At 36.9% G+C, this 22,989-nt stretch overlaps 1 protein-coding gene across 2 annotated transcripts in view; it reads left to right on the top strand.

Annotated features, from left to right (window-relative positions):
* Positions 1–2,547: 2,547 nt before the first annotated feature.
* Positions 2,548–22,989, top strand: part of LOC129903414 (uncharacterized) — a 30,360-nt gene continuing 9,918 nt past the window's right edge. Inside the window, exons 1-13 of one of the 2 annotated variants that reach the window (XM_055978966.1) lie at positions 2,548–3,076; positions 9,839–10,006; positions 10,587–10,661; positions 13,633–13,711; positions 16,690–16,754; positions 16,964–17,053; positions 19,521–19,610; positions 19,762–19,848; positions 20,067–20,150; positions 21,016–21,135; positions 21,292–21,323; positions 21,410–21,542; positions 22,505–22,960. In XM_055978966.1, coding sequence (XP_055834941.1) covers positions 2,843–3,076; positions 9,839–10,006; positions 10,587–10,661; positions 13,633–13,711; positions 16,690–16,754; positions 16,964–17,053; positions 19,521–19,610; positions 19,762–19,848; positions 20,067–20,150; positions 21,016–21,135; positions 21,292–21,323; positions 21,410–21,542; positions 22,505–22,960 — 1,713 coding nt within the window. In that variant the 5' untranslated portion in view covers positions 2,548–2,842. The remainder of the gene's footprint in view (positions 3,077–9,838; positions 10,007–10,586; positions 10,662–13,632; positions 13,712–16,689; positions 16,755–16,963; positions 17,054–19,520; positions 19,611–19,761; positions 19,849–20,066; positions 20,151–21,015; positions 21,136–21,291; positions 21,324–21,409; positions 21,543–22,504; positions 22,961–22,989) is intronic. The other variant, XM_055978965.1, reaches the window with a different exon arrangement.

Below are 22,989 nucleotides of genomic sequence, written 5' to 3'. Positions count from 1 at the left end.
TCACGATGAAATTTCAAAGATTATCAAAATCTATCAGTCAAAGCTATAAACTCGTTGAATACATCAGTGTTTGATTATGTTAGTATGTTTGTTGTTTATTCAATGCATCATTTGATTGACAATATCAAATAATTTCCATATTAAGTTATGTGAAAATAAATACTTTTATGTTACATATTACTCTCTTTAAACTTCTACAAATTACATTCTAAAAAATATTTTACCAAGTGTTATTTGATTATTTTCATATTGGGGCCATCTTTAGCAACATTATTAATAAGAGAATTTGCTTTATCAAGACACATTATTTAAGAGTGGCAAGCTATTCTCTTTCGTGAGAAACCCACACATATTACAATACACCATAGGTAAATTTCAAAAAAATTATATAAACATTTCTTCAAGAGTTGAGAAATAGATGATCTATTTTCACTGTCAAATAATAAGAGAATAAAGACTCTTTAAGATAAAATTCTAAAATAAATATATGGCAAGAATGTCTTGACAAGTACAAGAATGTAGTATGATACATTTGACATTTCATTAAACCTTATATTAATCACTGAACCTTTTAGACAAACAGCTCTAGTCGAAATATAAATTTTAGACTAATTAAAGAACTATCACACTTAAAGATTCAATGATTCGCAACAATAGAATCATCTATAACATCAAGTGATAGCTTGGTCTTCTCATCCATTTCTCAATGTCACAAATCACTTCAGATGTAATGTGAAAAGTAAATTATATATAATGTTATTATCCAGTGCATTATTTAATGCAGTACTAGTTTTTTAAGTTGTGGATCTATCAAAAGCATCCCTTTATCTCACCGAGATAAATGTACGATATTCGTATAATTTATCTTTTTTAGTCTCCATTATGAAATTGCACTCATTATTTTATTATAATATTATTATTCAATGCATCATTTGATTGACGACATCAAATAATATCCACGTTATGATATGTGAAAATCAATATTTTTGTGTTACATAGAATATGAATTAAAATATATATATAATAAACGTAAGATTTGTATATAATTTATTTGAAGTTTTGACCAAAATAATCTATTACTTGAATCAATTCACCAAAAATAGTATGGAACTTTGAAATTTTACAAAACTAGTATAAACCTTGTTGGTAGTATAATGTGTTAGGTTATATTTCATTTTAACAAATTAATGGACCAAAATATATTAGGAAGACGACGTTAAAGGAAATACATTACTGATAGTAACGTTTTAGGCTTAAATTGTTACCATCAACGAGTCTTTGCAGCTCTGCCACATCAAAATCTTTGTTATAAATATCGTTATTGTGAAGCACGTTTTAACGGTAAAACGTTACTTAAAGTAACGATTATATCGAATCAAATCACAAGTCTGCCATGTGCGAAATCTAACATTAAAGTCGTTACTCTGACAAAAACTGATGATGCAATAACTACTAAAAAAATCACTTTACCACCAAGAAAAGTTAAAAAATTCTTAGAAATAAAACTACTAAATGATTACATAAGACATGATATAAATACAGTTTACCGAGGACATGATCGTAGATAGAAAGATATGAAAAACATAAATTGAGGTAAAAAGTTAGTAGGTAGGAGTGCGTCCAAGTGGTAGGTAAGAGTGCATTGTCGTGTTGCCCTTACTAGAATTTCTATTACTATCTGTTATTTCCTATAGTTCTATTACACTGTTATTTGATATAGTAAAGTTCTACTACTATATACTCCTTCTGTCCCATTTTAGTTGTCATAATTTCCTCTTTGAGAGTCAAACTATATGAACATTGACTAACATTTTAAGATATATTTTTTTTATCATATTGACAACAATAACAACAATAACCCTGTGAAATCCCACAATGTGGGGTCTGGGGAGGGTAACGTGTACGCAGACCTGACTCTTACCATGGTAGGACGGCTGTTTCCGAGAGACCATCGGCTCAATAAAAGCATAAAAGAAGTCAGATACGACAAGAAGTACAAAGCAATATGAGAAAAACAAATAACGTAAGTGAAATAGATAAAATAAAATACTGAAAGTACAAAGGGTAATAACTAATAACAGAAATCATAGCACAAAAAAATTCACACTGCGCTAAAGCGACTACTAATAAGGCAGTATAACGAGACTTTGTAGTTGATATTGATATGAAAAAAATTATAACTTATATTGATATGAAAAAAATTATAACTTATAGTACTTTTCGTAGAATTTTTGAATATCTAATTTTTTACTTTATAATATTGAGTTAAAGTAATATAATTTAACTTTAAAACTTAGTCAAATTGACTTTCGAAAAGAGCAACATGACAACTAAAATGGAACGAAGGGAGTATCATTTTTATTAGTATATATTATCTCTTATATTTTCATTACACTTTTTTCTATATTATTTTTATTTTAAGCCGAGTATTTATAGAAAATAAATTTATATATTCAATCCACTTTGTAGAACTACACCGAGTTATATTGTTGAGGTAAATTAAATCACCATGTAATTACAAGTCCCACCAAAACGACCAATCTAGCCTCTCAAAGTCTCAAGTGTGACAGCTCTTTGACGTTTGGCTTCCGAGTATTTGAGCCCAAACCATCTTCCTTCCTACCTTTTTATTTCTTCTCAACCAAAAAAGTCCTACAACAACTCAAATTTGCAGACTTTTCTTCACTCACATCACTATAATATCTAAAAATTTCTCAATCATATTGTCAGTGTTGAAGCCAGCCATTGTAAAAAGCCACAACACTAGTCTTTTTCTTCTTCTTTGATCCGGATCTCAGAAGTATGAGATCGAAAAGGGTTGATTTGGAAATTGCAGATTGAAATGCAGTCAAATTCTTCTCCACCTTTTCCTTTGATTCCACTTGTTCTTTTCAATGGCGGTCAATTGAGCGAAGGTGGGTTTGAATTATCTAGGTTTTTGTTTTTGGGTTCTTTGCTCTTCTCTCAAGGAGGCGACGACGGTATGGACTTGTCTAAAGTTGGAGAGAAGATTTTGAGTTCTGTTCGTTCTGCTAGATCTCTTGGTCTCCTCCCTTCTTCTGATGATCGTCCTGAGGTAAATTCCGATTGTCCTCATGCTATTGTTTTTGCTAATTTTGTCTCGGAGGCGGATTCTGGATTTTGAGTTCTATTTATGTCTGTGAATACATTGAACAATTGATAGCAGCTCCAGGTTGTCTATGATGATCTTTATGTCTCAGTGGATTATTTTATTGAGGTGTTGTCTAATATTAGTTATCTGAATTGTTTAGAACATTGAAATGTAAAATTTTGATTATAATTAGTTCAATTTTGTACCAGGAACCCACTGCATTTATAAAATTATAGGTTCTGACTCACTATTTGTTGCAATTTTAGTAGTTTCTTAGTCATAAATTTATGCTCCACGTTAAAAGTACTGGGGTAAGATGAACCTAGTATCTCTATATTGCATCCACTACTGCCTACAATTTTTTTTTTTGCTAATTTTGTCGAGGAGGATGGCACTCATTTTTGACAGTGAACTCCAAATTAGTATGTGGGTTTGGGAAAACATGTGATTGAACAATTACTATCAGCTCCGGGTTGTCTATGGTGATCTTTATTTCTCAGTGGGTAGTGTTATTTGGGTGTTAGGTAATTTGACTTATTTGAATTGTTTGGAACAATAAAACGTACAATTTGATTAGAATTAGTTCAATTTTGTACAAGGCAGCTGGTGTTCTTAAACGGTTGAGTGTAGAGAATATAGACTAAAACTTTTCCTTGAGGTGGTTGTGTTAAAAATTACGATAATGATATCAGAATGGTTTTGTGAACCGCAATTCTTGCGGGTATCAGCGACAATTTTGCAGCAGTGTAGAACTCTGTCCAGGTGATATCTTCCATTTCTGCCTCTGTTTCTATTTCTTTTGGTGTTTATCCCTGTGTCTGTGATTTCTTGCTCCTCCTTGTTGAATTTCATTCATTTGTTTCCTATATTTCATCCAACGTAAAATTAAGAGGAAATCACTCATTTATAGTGAGTGTGCCACTGCTCCAACGACTTTGTCCCGGACTGCCACATCTCCGACGATTCTAGGGCTCTCTTCGGCGAAATTCTCTTTCTTCCTTTCTTTCTCTTTCTTTCTTTTTTCTTGTTTTCCGGAGAAATACCTCCAGATCTGTTTAGATCGGACCTAGATCTAGTGATTTCGGGCGAGATCCTCCTGGCGAACTTTCCGGCGACTGAATATCTCCTGGGCCAGGTTCTATTTTGTTTGTTATTCACTTTCCTTCTTCACTTAGTGTGTACGGTTCTTGATTTGCATATTAGCTAGTGTGTGTTGTCTCTTTATTATACATTCTATATTGTCAATTATTATCTCGTTGCTTGTATTCTCTTAATTTATTTGTTATCAGTTTTCTTTTTCACTTTGTAGTTCATATCGTTTTAGTGGCTTTGGTTACTGATGGTGAACCAGGGTCATGTCTTCAATTGGGGGTGAAGGCGAGGGAAAATAGTGGTAAGAGGGAGACGAGTTTTTGTAAGTTGAGAGTAGGATCGTGGAACATAGGATCGCTTACAGAAAAGTCCATAGAGCTAGTGAAGAGTCTTAAGAGGAGAAAGATTAATATAGCCTGTGTTCAAGAGACTAGATGGGTAGGTTCCAAAGCTTAGGATGTGGACAGATTTAAATTATGGTACTCAGGAGGCTCAAGAGATAGGAATGGAGTAGGTATTCTAGTCGACGCGGATCTTAGGGAGTGTGTGGTATAGGTAAAGAGGATCAGTGATAGGATGATGTTTATTAAGCTAGTTATAGGCAGGCTTATTGTGAACGCTGTTAGTGCGTATTCACCCCATGTGGGTCTGGATGAATAAGTCAAAAGGCTCTTTTGGGAGATTTGGATGAAGTAGTGAGAGGTATACCTAGTATCGAAAAGATTTTCATTGGTAGAGATTTCAATGGTCATATCGGTACAACTTCTAATGGTTTTGATGATGTCCATGGAGGCTTTGGTTTTGGGGAAAGGAATGGCGACGGGGTTTCTCTCTTGGAGTTTGCCAAAGCTTTTGAGTTGGTTATTGTTAATTCGTGTTTTTTGAAGAGGGATAATGAATTGGTCACCTTTAGTAGCACGGTAGCCAGGACTCAGATTGACTATTTACTCCTTTGGAAGGGTGATAGAGGCCTTTGTAAGGATTGCAAGGTTATTCCGAGTGAAAATATTACCACCCAACATAAGCTTTTGATGATGGACTTGGAGATTAAGAGGGATAGGAGAAATAAGACCCTTTATGATTGACCGAGGATTAGATGGAAGGGCTTAACTCCCGCCTTTTCTTAGGAGATGGGGGAGAAGTTGAATGGTTTAGGGGCCTGGAGTAGTAGCGGGGATGTGAGCATTAGAAAAGCAGCTACCGAGGTTTTTGGGGTATCGAGAGGAATCTTTGGTGGTCTTCAAAGAGATTGGTGGTGGAATGGAGAAGTACATGGCAAAGTGAAAGCCAAGAAGGTTGCCTATACGGAGTGGTTGAAGTGCGTGGATGAGGAGAAGAAGAATAGGCTTAAAGATATCTATAAGAAGGCAAAGACGGAAGTGAAGTCGGCGGTCACCAGTTCTAAGACGGCAGCTTTTGATCGCCTGTATGTCAAGTTAGGGGAAAAAATGGGGATAAGAGATTGTATAGGCTCGCCTGGATCTAGTAAAGTGCATCAAGGATGAGGAAGGTGAAGTGTTAGTGGATGAGACCTTTATGAAGCAAATGTGGCAAGCTTACTTCCACAGACTCCTAAATGAAAAAGGAGACAGAGACATTGTATTGGGTGATTTGGCATACTTTCATAGTCTTCGAGACTTTGGGTACTGCAGGTGTTTTAAGGTTGAGTAGGTTAGACGTGCTGTTAGAAGGATAAGGAGGGGGAGAGCAATCGGGCCCAATGAGATTTTGGTGGACTTTTGAAAGAGCACTGAGAAGGCAGGTTTGGAGTGGTTGACTAAGTTGTTTAATGTTATTTTAAAAACTGCTAAGATGCCTGATGAATGGAGGTGGAGTACTATGGTTCCATTGTACAAGAACAAGGGTGATATTCAAAACTATAATAATTACAGGGGTATCAAACTACTAAGACACACTATTGAAGATTTGAGAGAGAGTGGTGGAGATGAGGGTGAGGAGAGGAGTGTCAATCTCAGAGAACCAGTTCGAATTCATGCCTGGGCGGTCGACTACTGAAGCAATCCATCTTATGTGGAGATTGGTGGAGAAATTTAGAGAAAGAAAAAGGGATCTCTATATGGTGTTCATTGACCTTGAAAAGGCTTATGACAAAGTTTCGAGGGATGTTCTCTGGAGGTGTCTGGAGGCTAAAAGTGTCCCGATGGTGTATATTAGGGCGATAAAGGACATGTATGCTGGAGCCAAGACTCGGGATAGAATGGTGGGAGGTGACTCAGAGCATTTTCCTGTTGAGGTGGGACTACATCAGGGATCTGTGTCGAGCCCTTTTCCTTTTGTCTTGGTGATGGATAAGCTGACACGGTCTATTCAGAAGGAGGTTCCATGGTGTATGCTATTTGCGGTCGACATAGTTTTGATTGATGAGACTCGGGACGGAGTTAATGATAGGTTGGAGGTTTGGAGACAAACACTGGAGTCCAAAGGATTCAGATTGAGCAGAACCAAAATAGAATAATTGGAGTGCAAATTTAGTGTTGCGATGGATAAAGAAGGCAGAGAAGTGAGGCTTGCCACCCAACCTATCCCTAAGACAGAAAACTTTAAATATCTTGGATCCATCATCCAGAGTAATGGGGACATCGATGATGATGTGACGCACCGCAATGGGGCAGCATGGTTGAAATGGAGGCTAGCCTCTGGAGTCCTATGTGATAAGAAAGTACCACCTAAACTTAAAGATAAGTTCTACAGAATGATGGTTAGACCAGCGTTGTTATATGGAGTGGAGTGTTGGCCAGTAAAGAACTCATGTTCAGAAAATGCATGTTCATGCTGAGATGGATGTGTGGACACACTAGGAGTGATAAGATAAGGAATGAGGTTATTCAGGAGAAGGTGAGAGTGGTATCTGTGGTCGACAAGATGAGAGAAGCGAGACAAAGATGGTTTGGGCATGTGCAGAGGAGGGGTGTTGACGCCCCAGTTAGGAGGTGCGAGCGGTTGGATTTGGGGGCTATGCGGAGGGGTAGAAGTAGACTAAAACAATATTGGAGAGAGGTGATTAGACAAGATATGGCGCTATTCCATATCACCAAGGACATGACCTTAGGATAGAAAAGAGTGGAGGTCGCCGATTAGGGTAGAAGACTAGTAGGGATAAAATGGTGTCTTACCGTATGTCGGTCTAGGGTGGTCGTAGGTTTAAGCGTGCCTTTATAGTTGTGTTGCTATTGCCTTTGATTATCGCAGTACTTTGCTATAGTTATTGTTCTTGTCTTGTAAATTTTGCATTGCATTTTATTTTTATTATTATTATTATTATTTTTTCATTATGCGATATATATTGTTTCTCTCTCGTACTTGAAACTGTGACTTTTGAGCTGAGGGTCTTTCGGAAACAGCCTCCCTACCTCCATGAGGTAGTGGTAAGATCTGCGTACATCCTACCCTCCCCAGACCCCACTTGTGAGATTTCACTGGGTATGTTGTTGTTAATATCAGAATGGATTATGGAGTTAACTATTATGCATTGAAAATTGGAGGCACCAACTTGGTTAAAACTTTAAGCCGACTTGGCTGAGATAAGATAGTTATGGAAGTGTTTGAGCATCTCGAAGCTCTTGGTTGTGATAAAAATGGTGTACGAAAATGGAATTTTGTGGGTGCTCCAAAAGTTAAACTAAAATTAAGATTAAGCCCTAATCTGTACAAAGTTGTGTTCCTCCCTTTTGAAACCTCTCCATTCCTTTCTCTTATGGTATACACACATGAATGCTAGGAGCTCAATGCTCTGCTTCTCACATGTGGTATACTTCCTTTCTTGGATCATGGCAAGGTAATATTATTTGTAACAAAGTACCAAGAAGTACTTAAGTAAATAAAAATTTACAGAACTACAAAGTAAATAACCTACAAGTCCATAAACTCAGTAATGTTTGTGACAAAAAACCCCTTTGCCAATAAAGTAAAATTTGAATACATCTGAACTACGCAAAAGATGGCAATTCCTTTTTTCCATCAAAACATCGTTTATTGCTTTCCACCCACACTGCCCAAATGATGTGCAAAGGGATGTACTAGATCTTCTTCAGTTTTCTGTTAATCCTCTGTGCCTGCCAACCACTAATCAAATATTTGAAGCTTTGTGGCATCAGCCTGTGAACCCCCAAAACATTAAAAGATAAGGACCAAAGCTGCCAAGTAATTTCGGTGCAGCTATAAATACTCATAGTTTCTGCAGCACATCCACATAAAAAGCACATGTTGCATATAAAGCCTCTTCTTTGTAAATAGTCTTGAGTTAAGCATGCACTATGTGAGGCAACCCATCCATAGCAAACAACTTTGGGTGGGATATTAGTTCTCCACAACATTTTCCAAGGCTAATAATCAACAAACTCATCTGATTCTATATGCAGTAGGTCATAACAGGATTTAACAGTAAACTTTCCTTCTCAATTCATTAACCACCATTGAGAGTCGTTAATACCTTTACTTATCAAAAAGAAAAAGAACCACTATTGAGAGTCTTCTTTGCAATCATTTAGTATCACAATTGAATTTTGCAGAAATAGACCAGCTTCAGCAATTTCCCAGTCTGAACTGAATACTACCACCAGCATTAGACAAGTAATCAGCCAACAACCGGTTTTTATTCACAGTAATGCTATTCAGGGTTGGAAAGAGGTCTTTAAGCAGTCCAGCTTTACTCCAAAAGTCTGTCCATAATCTAACCTTTTTCCCTTTTTCCATTCCCCATCTGACAGTTTAATAGTATTTTTGAATTCTCCCTCCCCGCGGCTTAACAATCTGCTTCCAGATAGCAGCTCCATAAGGGAAATTATCAGGTTGAGGATCTCTAAAACTGTCTTTTACCATACTTAGAGCCTGTTTAGATTGTCTTATTATAAGTGCTTTTAACCCAAAATAACTGTGTTTGGATAAAACAACAAAGTGCTTTGGTTTTAAGTCAAAATAATAAAAACAAGCCAAAAGCCAATCCAATCAAGCTCTTAGCGATAATAACAGATTTCTACAAAGCAGTTTTCCTTCATTAAGCCTCCACAGCCATTTATATAGCATGCATCTGTTCAGTTTCGAATATTCCCCACCTCAAGGACACCACCTATTTAGCATCTTGTGACTTTTTGCCACCTTACCAGATGAATTTTCTAATGTCAGCATTGCCATCCCACAATAAATTATTTCTAAGACTATTTTTTCTCTTCTCCACCTTCAGCGGAATTGGAATAAGCAACATTAAAAAGGATGGTATACTTAAGAACAATGTTTGGAGAAATTGGATGGCATATTATGTCCTTTTCTTGAAGGTGTCTACTTCTCTCTTATGTGTACAGTGTATCTTATGACTAAAGTTTTCTTTTATCTGTCAACTTTTGGGGTGTAAGCTTTAAAGAGCAACAAACAAACAATAAACATGTCACATGCATGCTTCCCTAATGTGCATCTTTAGTTAGTAGATTTGGCTGGAAATAAAAATGCCAGAATTCAGTCTAATGCCATAATCCAGTCTTTCTTTCTGAGGGAGGGGTAGAAATAATGATAAGAATATCAAACATTTTTTTAACCCTCGTCATTTCTATTTTTCTTCTGATGACTATGAAATGAACAATCTTCAGTTTTTTTTTTCACAAGATGAAAGTTTGTCTGCAGGTTCCTGAACGAGCTGCAGCCGCTGCTGCACTTGCACGTGTTCTAGCTGGACTACCTCCTCATCAGAGATACACTCTGTCATCAAGCTCGGAAGAACTGAGCTCAATATATGGGAGCAAACCTCCTGGTCAAGTTGTCGAGGAGCTGGAGGAAGAATTCTATGAAGAGGTTCACCTTCTGCATCTTAATAAATATTGTAGCCATGTGTGTTTCTGTCATGTACATTCTCTAGTGGATCACTGGAAATAAGCAAATCCCAGAAAAAACAGAAGAAAGGATGATCTAGGTAAAAAATTGACATTGCTTTAGCCTTTTAAAGGTGGATACTGGATTTTAATTTGATGGGTCCAGCATTTAGGTTTTTACCCCTTAACCTATTACAATTTTGAAATTATGGGTTCAAAATGTTTGAAATTTAGTGATTTTTCACACACACACACACACACACACACACACACACACACTTCATGTCGAAAATGATGGGTTCGGCTGAACCCGCTATTTACATGCTCCATCTGTCATAGGGATGGGATGGGGGGCATATGCAAGTACGAGCTATAATGCTGGACAGAGTTGATGTTGTACAAATGATGATTTTCCCCCATTGCCAGCCTGTTGTAGATCTATTTTTATTGATCTAATTGCTTCATTTTCTCTCATTTCTTCCCCTTAGTTGTCCCTGTACTTTAACAGTTGCAATCCATATCACTCTAATTTTTGTGATAGTTCCTGGGATATCTATGTATAGGAATTTGATCCTGTCGGTCATATTCTGGAGCATATGCCATCTGAAGAGAGTGAATTAACTTACTTGGAAGATCAGGTATTACTTAAATTCTTTCTTTTGGGTGGAGGAGGGAGAGAATCCTCCATTTGAATTGCCATATGCTTGTTATTGACGTATTGTACAGGTTTGATTGTTGTTTGTTATGTTTCAACTGTAAGTCAATTAGCAAAACACATCTTTATTTTATGATACGAGAATAACAACATACCTAGTGTAATCCCACAAGTGGGGTCTGGTAGAGTAGACAATACACATCTTTATTTTATGATACAACAATAACAACATACCTAGTGTAATCCCACAAGTGGGGTCTGGTAGAGTAGACAATTCACATCTTTATTTTATGATACAACAATAACAACATACCTAGTGTAATTCCACAAGTGGGGTTTGGTAGAGTAGACAATAGAGTGTACGCAGGCTTTACTACCTTGAGGTAGAGAAGTTGTTTTCGATAGAATATCGACTCAAGGAAAAACATATTAAAGCAAATACTAAGTAAAGCATGACAAAACATTCTAAAAAAAAGGAACAATAACTAACAACAAAATAGGGTGATAGTCCAAGTTCAAAAGATAGTAGATAGTAATAGAATTCGGAGGACAAAAAACTACAACAGAAATACTCTACTAGTAAGGAAGGATAAACAAGAAACGCTCTACTACTAACCTTCTACCTAATCCGCGTCCTCCACAACGTCCTATCTAAGGTCATGTCCTCAGCAAGCTGCAATTGTGCATGTCCTTTCTAATCACCTCTCTCCAATGCTTCTTTGGCCTACTTCTACCTCTCCTGAAACCATCCATAGTCAACCTCTTACACCTCCTTACTAGGGCATCCGTGCATCTCCTCTTCACATGTCTGAACCATCTCAGCGTCGCTTCCCACATCTTGTCCTCTACTCCTACTTGGTCCCATATGTCTTCATTTCTAATCTTATCTCTCCTAGAATGCCCACTCTCCCAACGAAACTTTCTCATATCCACAACTTTCATCTTCTGAACGTGAGAGTTCTTGGCTAACCAACACTCCACCTCGTACAACACAGTTGGTTTAACCACCAATTTGTTGAACTTGCCTTCAAGTTTTGGTGGCACCTTCTTATCACACAATATTTGCGAGCCTGCATTTCATCCACTTTGCAGTCTGCACCAACACGATGTGTGACATCATCATCAATCTCCCCATTCCCTTGGATAGTAAACCCAAGATACTTGAAACCTCAATTCTTTTGGATGACTTGTGTATCAAGCCTCAATTACACGCCAGACTCAGACGTTACAATACTGGACTTGCAATAATAGAATCTGCTCAAATTTTCCTTATAAAATAAAATCTGAGAAAAAAAATGATATTTTTGTGAAAGCTAGATAAAAAGGGACTAGAAATGAGCTCTATTCTCATTTGAGTTTATTCTTTATGTTTGGGGAGTGCTCTTCTTCCCAAGTATGTGGAAATTTGTTATTTGGCCAAGTAAAAGAGTTGGGCTGGGTCGGGGCTTGGTTCAACTTGGTTTCCATTGAAGCTCGACTCAGTTTTAGTCAAAAGTTTGGCTTGACTTGGTCAAGTTCAAACTCAACTGAGCTTACTCGACGTAACTTGGTTTACTCAGTTGAGTCATGTATTGATTACTTTAAAAAATATTCATCCATTAAGTTCAATTAGTGAATTAGTACTCTGTCCATTTCAATTTGTTATTATTACAACCCAACTTTTTGGCCTCTAAAAAGAGTGATGTCTTTCTGTAGTTGCAAACTTCTTAACTTTTTTTATCCTTAAGGACTTGCATATGTTTTTTTGATGAAGTAAAGGTGTTTCATTTAAAGGCATCAAGAAGATGCATAATTACGGATTACAATAAACACTAGAACATAATTTTCGGACTTTGTTAGCTCCCTAGTGATAGATTGACAAATTGTAAAGGGGCTTTCAAATCTTTCTTTTGCACTTTTTTTAAAGCCCACAATTTGTCAATCTATCAATAGGGAGCTAACAAAGTCCAAAATTGGTCAGTACTAAATACAGGTGTTAACTTTTGATCCAACAAAGAAGTCTAAGTAAACATTTAGCTTTGAGAGTGATTTGGAGTTGAGATGCCACCAAAACATCTTTGGTTCTTCATTTCACAAACAGCAAAAATCGCAGGAGGAACTATCCTCCAGATATTCTTGATGGCCTTATCAACTCTTCACAGGCCCCAACTTATGCATGCCTCTCTCAAGTGTTGTGGCAAGACATAGTTCAAACCAAAAATACAAAAGAACATACTCCATAGGTCAGTAGTCACTGAACAATGTAAACATAGATGACTGACACTCTCCAGGCTTTCCTTACACATATTGCATCTGTTGACCAACTGAAAACCCCTTCTGTTAAGATTGTATTGTGTTGAGGACATACTCTTATAGCCACAGAGATCTCCTGTCAGGACATGTTTAAGACCATTAGTTCGAGAAGTCTTTCCTTCTTTATTATATTCCGTGCCTTGTTTAATATGGAAAGTTTGGTTGAGCTCAGGTCGAGCTGGACTAGGCTCGGTACATAGTAATCTCTTGGGCTCAGTTCAATAAGAGGGTAAGCTTGGAATAGTGCTAATATTTGTGCTTTTGTACATTTTAAGAGTAAAGTAGTTGAATATTCCACTCTATCTATACTTTTCTTCACATTTCATTGTAAAAAGTAGTTGGGATTGTTTGATGGCTTATGAGTTGGTAATCTGCAATTACATGATGGAGCTGGTTTTCCTGGATTTTGCGTTTATTTGATGGAATTGAGTATATGCTTTTCTTTTTGTCAGCTGCTTTCCTATTTTGTTAATAATTCTCTTTTCATTAGAAAAGCAACTCATAGTACAAAAAAATGTTGAAATCACCTTATATAATTGGCTTTGTAATGGATAAAAGTGCATTGGAACTTTTTACCAGTATGCTTTTATGAGATATGTGTCAACTGTATAAATGAATTTTCCATTACTAAAACAATGATTCTGCTATGTATTAAACTGTAGGCCACTCTTAGATTATCGCAGCTAGACAGAATTTCTGAACGCTTGTCACGCCATGTTATGGAGCATCATGAAGTAATGGGTAAGAGTTGTTCTTGGTGTTTTCCCCTTCAATCTATTGGAACCATTAAAAGTGCTTGAAGGTTACTGCTGGTCTCTGTCTCGTCCACCTTTGTTTGGTTAATTCTTTCTGAGTATTGATTCTAGATATTATTTCAGTCTATTTTGTTTCTTTAATATTATTAGTTTCTTTGTGCACTAGTAGTTCTATTACTCAGTATCTTGTTTAGATGTGTAAAAGATAGGAAAAAAGGGTAAGAAATGATCGAACAACTTTGATTATTCCATCAGTTTTTGGGAATTTCTATTACTTGCACATGTTCCAGACTTGGTAAATTCCTGATACTAGGCACAATTACATCAAACCAATCAAATCAAAGCGCTTACTCTTTTGACAAGGTAAGTAATTTTTTTAATTTGGAAAAACTTCTGTGAAAAATAGAGGACATACAACAAAATATAATATATTCTAAGAATTACATCATAATCTACACACACAAGGACTCACTAGTGCACCAAGAATGAAGAACAAAACACTATTCTTCAAATGTACAAGTTATTCTCTTTCCCCACAAATGCTCTCCTATTTCTCTTTCCACAACACTCACATTATGGCTAGACCGCAACATCCGATGCCCTGCGTCTTCTCTTCTTTATTTAAAAGGCACAACTACGATGAGGTAGTTCTTTTCTGATCTCTACATTTTCCACTGCAAGTCGAACCAATTTGATTCTATCTACCACAATCGTGTAGTCACTTTCAATGCAATAAGAGGTGATCCACATCTTCATTTGAAAATATACACATAAAACACAAGCTAGCATATGTAATTCACATATTACCTAAGTTCCTGGTGTTAAATTCACCCCCTCATCACTAGCAAAGTGAAAGATTGCTGCATCATCTATTCTAATAGCTATATGTTCTAATATCTACAATACTTTCAACATTACCCCTCAGGTGGAGCATACATATTGGAGGTTTAATGAAATGAAATACAAGACACTTTAAATGAGATACAATTCACGTCATGCTTGGATGACTTCTGACATACAAACACTTAAGGACTGTTTTAACATTCTAACGTCCTTAGCATTCTAATGTGTTCCATCAAACTCACCAGTGATGCATCTAAAATTTGCCTGCCTTCCACAAAAACATTCCGTGAGGTAGAAACTGTCTCATCCAAGACCTTTTTAGTCTATTGGAAAGCACCTTAGAAATAATCTTTTAGGTGCTTCTCACTAGACTAATAGGCCTATAGTCTTTGATACTCGTAGCGCCTTCTCTTTTTGGGATAATGCCAACGAAAGAAGCATTAAGGCTTTATTCAAAGTCCACTGGTAACCTGGGAAGCTTCAATGGTCTCCATCACTTCAACATTGACTATATTCCAACAATGCTGAAAAAATGCCAAAGTAAAATCGTCTGGATCTGGAGCTTTATCCCGGGCACAACACTCCATCGCCTCCCATACCTCCTCTTCCCCAATACCCTCTCCAACTATTCTCTCTTATCCTCCCCTATTTGATTAAATTCTAGTCTCTCTAATTTCAGTCTCCAATCTAACTCCTCTCTAAATAATGTTCATAACAACCCCCTATCACCCCTTCAACCTCCGTCTTCTCCTCATGCACTGCCCCATTTACCTCAATTGAATTGATGAAATTTCTCCTTCTATTTTCCACAGCTACTCTATGAAATTTTTGTGTAAGAATCTCCCTCTTTCAACCATAGTGCCTTAGATTTTTGTCTCCAACTGATCTCTTGAGCCAATGCCAAGGAAGCTAGCTCATTTTTGTACTTCTCTTTCCCTTGCATCCAACTCCCCCTCTTCGTCTACCCTCTCTAACTCCCCCACGTCACTTATGATCTCTTTCATTTTCACCTCAACCCTCCCAAACATCTCTTTGTCCCACACCCTAATATCCTTTTTAAACATCTTCATTTTTTTTGTAAGTCGGAAGGATGGGTTCCCCACCACCACATAACTATTCTACCAACCCCCAAATCTATCCCTAAATTCCCGTGCCCTCAACCACATATTCTCAAATCTAAAAAGGAGCTCTCATATTTCTTCCCCTCCATCCATATAGCATGATAGGTGAATGATCTGATGTAAGTCTCGGTAGAGGAATTTGAATCAAGTTCGGGGCCATCTCCTCCCAAGTGGTGGATACCAAGAATTTATCTAATCTCGATCTAGACCATGTAAAACTAGCACCTATTAGAGGAAGATGAATAAGAACATGGTCATTAATAAACTTAGAGAACTCCTCCATAGCTCTAGAAATCACCCTACACCCATCCCTCTCCGGATATTGAATAGTATTAAAGTATCCACCTAAAAACCATGGGATATCCCACTCATCTCGTCTTTGAACCCCTCTCCCCACAAGGCCATACACCCCTGCAAATCCCCACTCTACTCCATCTTCACAGTTGCAGAATCTAACTGCTAACAAGAACTCTCCTTTCTTTACCTCCATCTGCCCCACTTTCCCTCATCCCATGATAAGAGAATTCCCCCTAGCCAGAACAAACTCATATTTCACCCACCTTCCTCCCCAAATACTTCTTACAATAATATTCTCAAAAAAAAAAAACACTTCATACAATACTATCAGACATCACTTCCATGCCAGTTTCTTGAAAACATTCAAGGACAGCACCCAATTCCATTAAACCCACCTTGATGATGGCCCTTTTGTTAGGGTCATTCATTACCCTCACATTCCAACTAATGATTTTACTATCAACTATCCATAAACAACAGTTTGTACCCTTATCCCCATTTCCCCCCTCTTCCTTCCCCTCTTCCATACTTTCCCTTGAATTGCTAAACTAGTGAAAATTTTATAGAATAACATTATTGATGGAATTGATGTTAAACATTTTGCGAGTCCCTCAATAGGAAATGAGTAGTACTTGGTTATTATCATTTAGTTAACATGTGAACTTTTATCTTCTAATTTTGGAATTTTTTGTTGTATCTGCAGTGAAGGGAATGGATCTTGTGAGACAACTAGAAAGAGACTTGAAGATTGCGAATGTCATTTGCATGGTAAGCAGCTGATGTTGTTGCATTGGGACTTCTTGTTGTTCTACTAAGAAGATTCCTAATTGTTGCAATCTCTTTCAGTGGTAGATCACCTTTTATATTTTTCTTTGCATTAAGATAATATGACTTGCTTCTGATAGTTTCTGTAACAGTTTGGTTAGAGGCAGCTTCATCACAGTTTACCAAACTTCATTCTTTTTTGAGTTTTGCAGAATGGTCGCCGGTATTTAACCTCTTCAAGGAATGAGGTTTCAAGGGATCTCATTGTCTCCAACAATTCTAAAAGAAAACAAGCACTCTTGGTACTGTCCCATACTTAACTCTTTCACAGATCAGTGATACTATTGCTTCCCCTTCCCCCACCACCCCTTTTTTCCTTAAACAAACATATATATTACCTTTAGTGGGAAGTAATAGAATTGTGTCCAAGTAAGCCCATATTTTTGTTCCTTATTCAGCAATGACATTCCATGTCATTCCTCGTTGATGGTTAGAATTTCATATTTCTCCTGGTAATGTTTCATAAAAGTATTTCACATCTTAAAGTTAGCTTCAAATAAATTGTACGATCTGGTATCTTTTTGCATCTTTGAAGGCAAAATCTTGCTATTTTATGTGTTTCCACCTGGAGGACAAACTTTACTGGAATTCGCGATGAAATTTTCTATAAGTTCTTCTCCATTTTCTTGGGACAAATTTAGAACGTTGGTACAGTGGTGATATGCATTGCAATCTAATGGTCAATTTGCTGACTGGCAAATTTTGTGCGCGCACACACATTCTGAGGAAAAAAGACAATTGTTCTTGCATCAGATGATTGTAGTACAGTAGTACACACCCATCCTCCCTTCTCAAAAAAAATAAAAAATTCCTTCTCAAAAAAGTACGCACTCATTCTCTCTCTATATTACTATATATGTGTATACAATACAAATGCACATATGTATAAATAAACAAAAACAAATGTACATATCTATACTATTACGAAAGTACGATTCTCCAACATGGAATTTTGATATTTTTACCCTTCATATGTGTATTATATGCTGGATAAAATTGTAAATAATGAACTTTTATGACCTTCAGTATTTCTGTTTTTTCATTATTTTACCTTCTTAATTACTTAAAAAATCTCATTATTTCCTTGTATGGTGATACTAGGAATGCAATAACTTTTTAATGATTAAAACTTCATTATACCATAATACAAGCTGTAACTATTTTTTGACAGTTTCCAAGTTTTTATTCCTTTATTCCAATTCCCCAAGTTCGCATTAGAAACGATAAACATTTCAAAGTACACATTTTCTTGTTTTTTTTTATTATTTATTTTTTATTACAAGGGAAACCCGCAACCGCTATTCTTTGGGTGTGTACTGGGCAAAACCCGCTCCCATGCAATAGCTCCCAAACTACATAGGAGAGGTAACCCCCACTAGGCAAACCCAGTGCAATGAGCTCGACCCAGAAGGCAAACCTCTTGCTTTCGCTGGCAAGGGGTTTCGAACTTGAGACCGCCAACATAGAAGTCCCAAGCCCAAACCACTGGGCCACCCGAAGGGTTCACTTTCTTGTTTTTCTGAATATTTATATTAATATAAGATGCATACTTAATTTTTTTGGTTGAATATTTATGTGTGTGTGTATGTATGTATGTATGAGTCTTGCTAACCTACACCATGAAGGTAGCAGTTTAGCATTGTACCCATTTTTTGTTTCTCTTAAATACACCTTATAATACATAGTCAACACCTTAGTGAACTGAGTACTTTTGTCTTCCATCTTAAAAACTAAACCTAACTTTCATTCCTCTCCATCAGGTTGCTTTCCAGCCGTTACCGCCTCCCCTTCTTTCTTTTGCATACCCATATTGAAATTCTAGGCAATTCCAATTCAAATTTAAAATTTAAAAACAAAAAAAGTAATACTAAGAATGATTCAAGGCCTGTTGATGATTATGGGAAGGAGATTGAAACCCATTTGGTCATATTCTTTTTCTCAGCGAAGAACAATAAATAAAACAATCCCATGCGTCAAGATCTTATGAGTTATTCGGGCCTTCAATTTTCAAGAACAGAGAAAGGTAACAGAAAATAACAGAAGACAAAATAGAAGCGATGGTCCATCTTAGGTTTTACAAATAGTCTATGAGAATTGTTGAATGATTTTCTTTTGGGGTTATATTTCCGTTCCAAAGAAGTCTTATGCTTGAATTCGTGCTACAAATTTTCACTTACGACTTTTTTGTTTATAATATTTGACAACATTTAGATCAATTTAACATATATATGAAAAACAAGAAGTAAGATGCGTCTGCTCCTTCAGTATTAAAATTGTACTAATGCACATACATAGTTCCTATGAAATTTGAGAAGAACCATTGTTGAAGATAAACTTAGTCCTACAATCCGTGTTATTCGTCAGAACTCAGAACAGTTGTTGAGGACTGGGAATTTTAGAGAAGAAATGGGAGGATTTTGATGAAAGATAAAATGGTCCTTAAATTTAGCGTGTTGGCACAAAATAGTAAGGGTATTTTGGTAAATTGAAAAATGGTACATTGCTATCCTACTACCTTCATGTAGTAGGTTAGCAAAACCCTATATATATGTATATGTAAAGTTGCTTTCCTTGTTTTCTTACTTCCAGGTGGGGGTGTTCTTAGTCATCTCTCTTTGTGATGTACTACTTGTTTTCTACATAGAGTCTAGAATTCCCTCCTCTTTTCGGTGTGTATATGAACCTTTTAAGAATTGTTTCTCTTTGTAGGATGTGCTTCCTGTCCTGACTGAGCTGCGCCATGCACTAGACATGCAATCAACACTTGAAACTCTTGTTGAGGAAGGAAGATTCTCAAAGGTTCCATTCAACTTCTGATATTACTTAGGGTAGCATGACATCTTGCACATTCTTTCCTCTAGTGATATTGTTCCTTCTTATGGCTTGTCATGTTTGCTATATGATTCTAGCATACGTACCTTGTCATAATGCCCAAGCAACGAACTTGTAGGCATTCCAAGTACTATCAGAATATTTACAACTTTTGGACACACTTTCAGAGCTTTCTGCTGCACAAGAGATGAGCCGTGGTGTTGAGGTAACTAAGTAGATCTCTTATCTAAATAAAGAAAAACTTCTTTTTATTTTGAGAAACTCTTTTGCATATCTTCTCCTAGTTTTTACACTTCTTCACCTACTTTTTTCCCTTCCTCTTCTTTGTGGTTGCTTTTCTCATCATTTCTTGTGGTGGTTTTGGACCTTTTGGATATGTGAACAACTTGATCATGCTCTTTGATATTCTCAAAAATCTTGCAGGTTTGGTTAGGGAAGACTCTTCAAAAGCTGGATTCACTTCTATTAGGAGTGTGCCAGGATTTCAAAGAGGAGAACTATGTAACTGTGAGTGAATCAACCTTCTTCACATTATAAATTGGTAAAATATCATTATAGTTATTTTCTGTCCAAGGTGCCAATTGGTAAGTGGAGAGAGGACGAGGAGACAGACTACTTCTCTATTCAAAATTGATTTTTTATATGCTTTTCTCTCATTCTTCATTCCTTCTTTTCCCCTTTAGTTCTGCTTTTGTAAAAGCACAAATGATTAACTGGTCTTTCAATTCCTTGAATCATTGTTCAAGTTGGCTAATGCCTTGAAATTTCTGTAGAAGCGCGCTCTCTCTCTCACACTCACTCACTTTGCTTCTAAGTGGGATATGCACCACCTTTAGGAGTTGTTTGGTTGAAGGGATAAGGACAAGAGTCCCAAGATAAGAAATGGGATTATTTTATCTTATGTTTTGTTATAATTTTTGATTCTGGTATAATTGATCCAAGGATAAATTATACCACTATTGAGGTATTATTTTTATACCACATTCTATGTGGGATAACAATCCTGGGATAAAACAATCAAATGACAAATATGCCCTTCTTCAAAGCTCTTCTCCCAAAGTCCTTTAAGAAGGCCAAGTCAAAACTGGAAACAAAAGTTATTCTAAGTTTATCTAGTACCAAACCAAACTCATGTTTTATATTATAACCCGTATATTCCATTTTTAATCCAATGAGCCAAACATCTAAAAAATTATTTATCCACTAAATAATCCCGTTATTGTTTAATCCTAGTATTATAATCCCCACATTATAATTTGTTCTCAAACCCCTTGTAATATACTTTTTTGTTTGGAAGGGGTACATCTTTCTCTCTTCTGTGAAATAGCGACTCTGGTTCTATTTTTCATTGTTGTGTTTGTACTGATCTCAGGTAGTTGACGCTTATGCACTAATTGGAGATGTCGCTGGCCTTGCTGAGAAGATACAGAGTTTCTTTATGCAGGAGGTTCTATCTGAAACCCACTCTGCGCTGAAGACTACCGTACAAGAGGTGTGTTGTATTCAGTTTTGGGGGATATATGGCTAAAGTATTAGGTATATAAGGAATAGAATTAAGCTTAGTTTGCATACCCTTTTTGTTGGAGGATATTTGAAGAGCATTGAATTTTTAAAGTTATTTGTTTAAAGATAGCTCCTCTTGTTGCAGGATCTGGATAACAACAATGTGCAAAGTTCTAGGTATATATTTCATGCCTTTTGACCTCCACTAATTGTGGTTTTCTTCTCTCTCACTCTTGATTTTGTCGTTCTTGTCCGGTTTTCAGGCTCACATATAGTGATCTGTGCACCCAGATACCTGAATCCAAGTTCAGGCAGTGTTTGCTAGCAACACTAGCTGTACTTTTTAGGTTGATGTGTTCATATCATGCAATACAGAGCTTTCAGCCCGAGGATAAGGTGTGTACAGTGATGATTAATGTATACTCCATGGAAGCTTTTAAGTGCTTCATGTATGCCTTAGATGTATGCTTAAGCGAAGGGGAGCCTCGGAGCAACGGTAAAGTTGTCTCCGTGTGACCTGTAGGTCACAGGTTCGAGCTGTGGAAGCAACCACTAATGCTTGCAATTAGGGTAGGCTGTCTGCATCACACCCCTTGAGATGTGACCCTTCCCTAGACTTGCGTGTACGTGGGATGCTTTGTGCACTACTGCCTTGGATGTATGCCTTAGGTACAGGCGTATAAGTTCTTGGTGGCCATAGCCCATAGGTATACCTTGTAAATTGTTCCATCTCTGCATGACATTCTTTCCTCTGTACTTGTGGTCTCTCTTGGGAAGCATGGTGTACCATACCAAGTGTTAACCTTTCTCTTTAACTTGTTCAAAGTAATCATTTTAGCTGCAAAGCATAGAAGAGTCAACTTTTTCTCAAAGTTTATGCCTTTCCATAGGTAATGGTATCTTTTCTTATGATGGCAATTTTGCATGGGCAGCACCCTCTTTTCTAAAACCCCATTACTTCACCTTACTAGTTTCAAGATTTGCTTGCTATGTGATGCTGTTTGTTTTTTCCTTCCTGAGCCTGACTTATCAAAGTTGCGTGAATACATATCTGTTTTCCCTCTGTAGAAGGTTTATGGTTCTGTCAGGTTGTACCTAACAATGGAATTTATGGTAAGAGTTCAGTAGAGAAGCTAGTGCAGTATGATTTTGATGATACAGGTTTGAATTTTTTAGATAGTAACTAAGTAGACAATTATGTCTGAAGTGCATTGGAATAGCTCAAGTCTGCAGAGCACTTGCTTAAAATGAGCAGTCTGCCTTCCTCTCTTTTCCCTGCTCACATGTCAAGTAAAGGTTAAGATACAAGACTAGAGATGGTCGACACATTAACCAAATTTTCTTGTGATTGACAACAGGAAGATATTTCGCCACCAAGCACAGAGAGAGCGCCAACGTTATCCTCTGTTGAAGACCCTCCAACTACTTCTGTTGCTTCAGCTGACACTGCCATGCACGGTTCATCCAACATAAATTATAGGGTTGAAGAGGCAAGGGATGATGGAAGTACAGCGTCAAGCAGTGGATCCCCCTGGTTTCAGCTGAGGAAAGATGCTACGACCTTTGTTTCACATACATTACTTACAGGTCGAAAGAATCTTTGGCAACTTACAACAAGTCGTGCAGCTGTCTTGCTTTCTTCACCAGCTATTCATTCAGCTAGCATCCATCAATTCTTAATAACTTATGAAGATTTAAACATTTTTGTACTGGCTGGGGAAGCCTTTTGTGGAAGTGAAGCAATTGAGTTCAGGCAGAAAGTGAAATCTGTTTGTGAAAGTTATTTAGCTGCTTTCCATCGGCAAAATATATATGTAAGTAGATTTATACATGCGTTTATACC

Source organism: Solanum dulcamara, chromosome 9 (genome assembly GCF_947179165.1).
Source record: "Solanum dulcamara chromosome 9, daSolDulc1.2, whole genome shotgun sequence".
NCBI lineage: Eukaryota > Viridiplantae > Streptophyta > Magnoliopsida > Solanales > Solanaceae > Solanum > Solanum dulcamara.
Note: the sequence above shows the minus strand (reverse complement) of the source record. Positions and strands in the feature narration are given on the sequence as shown.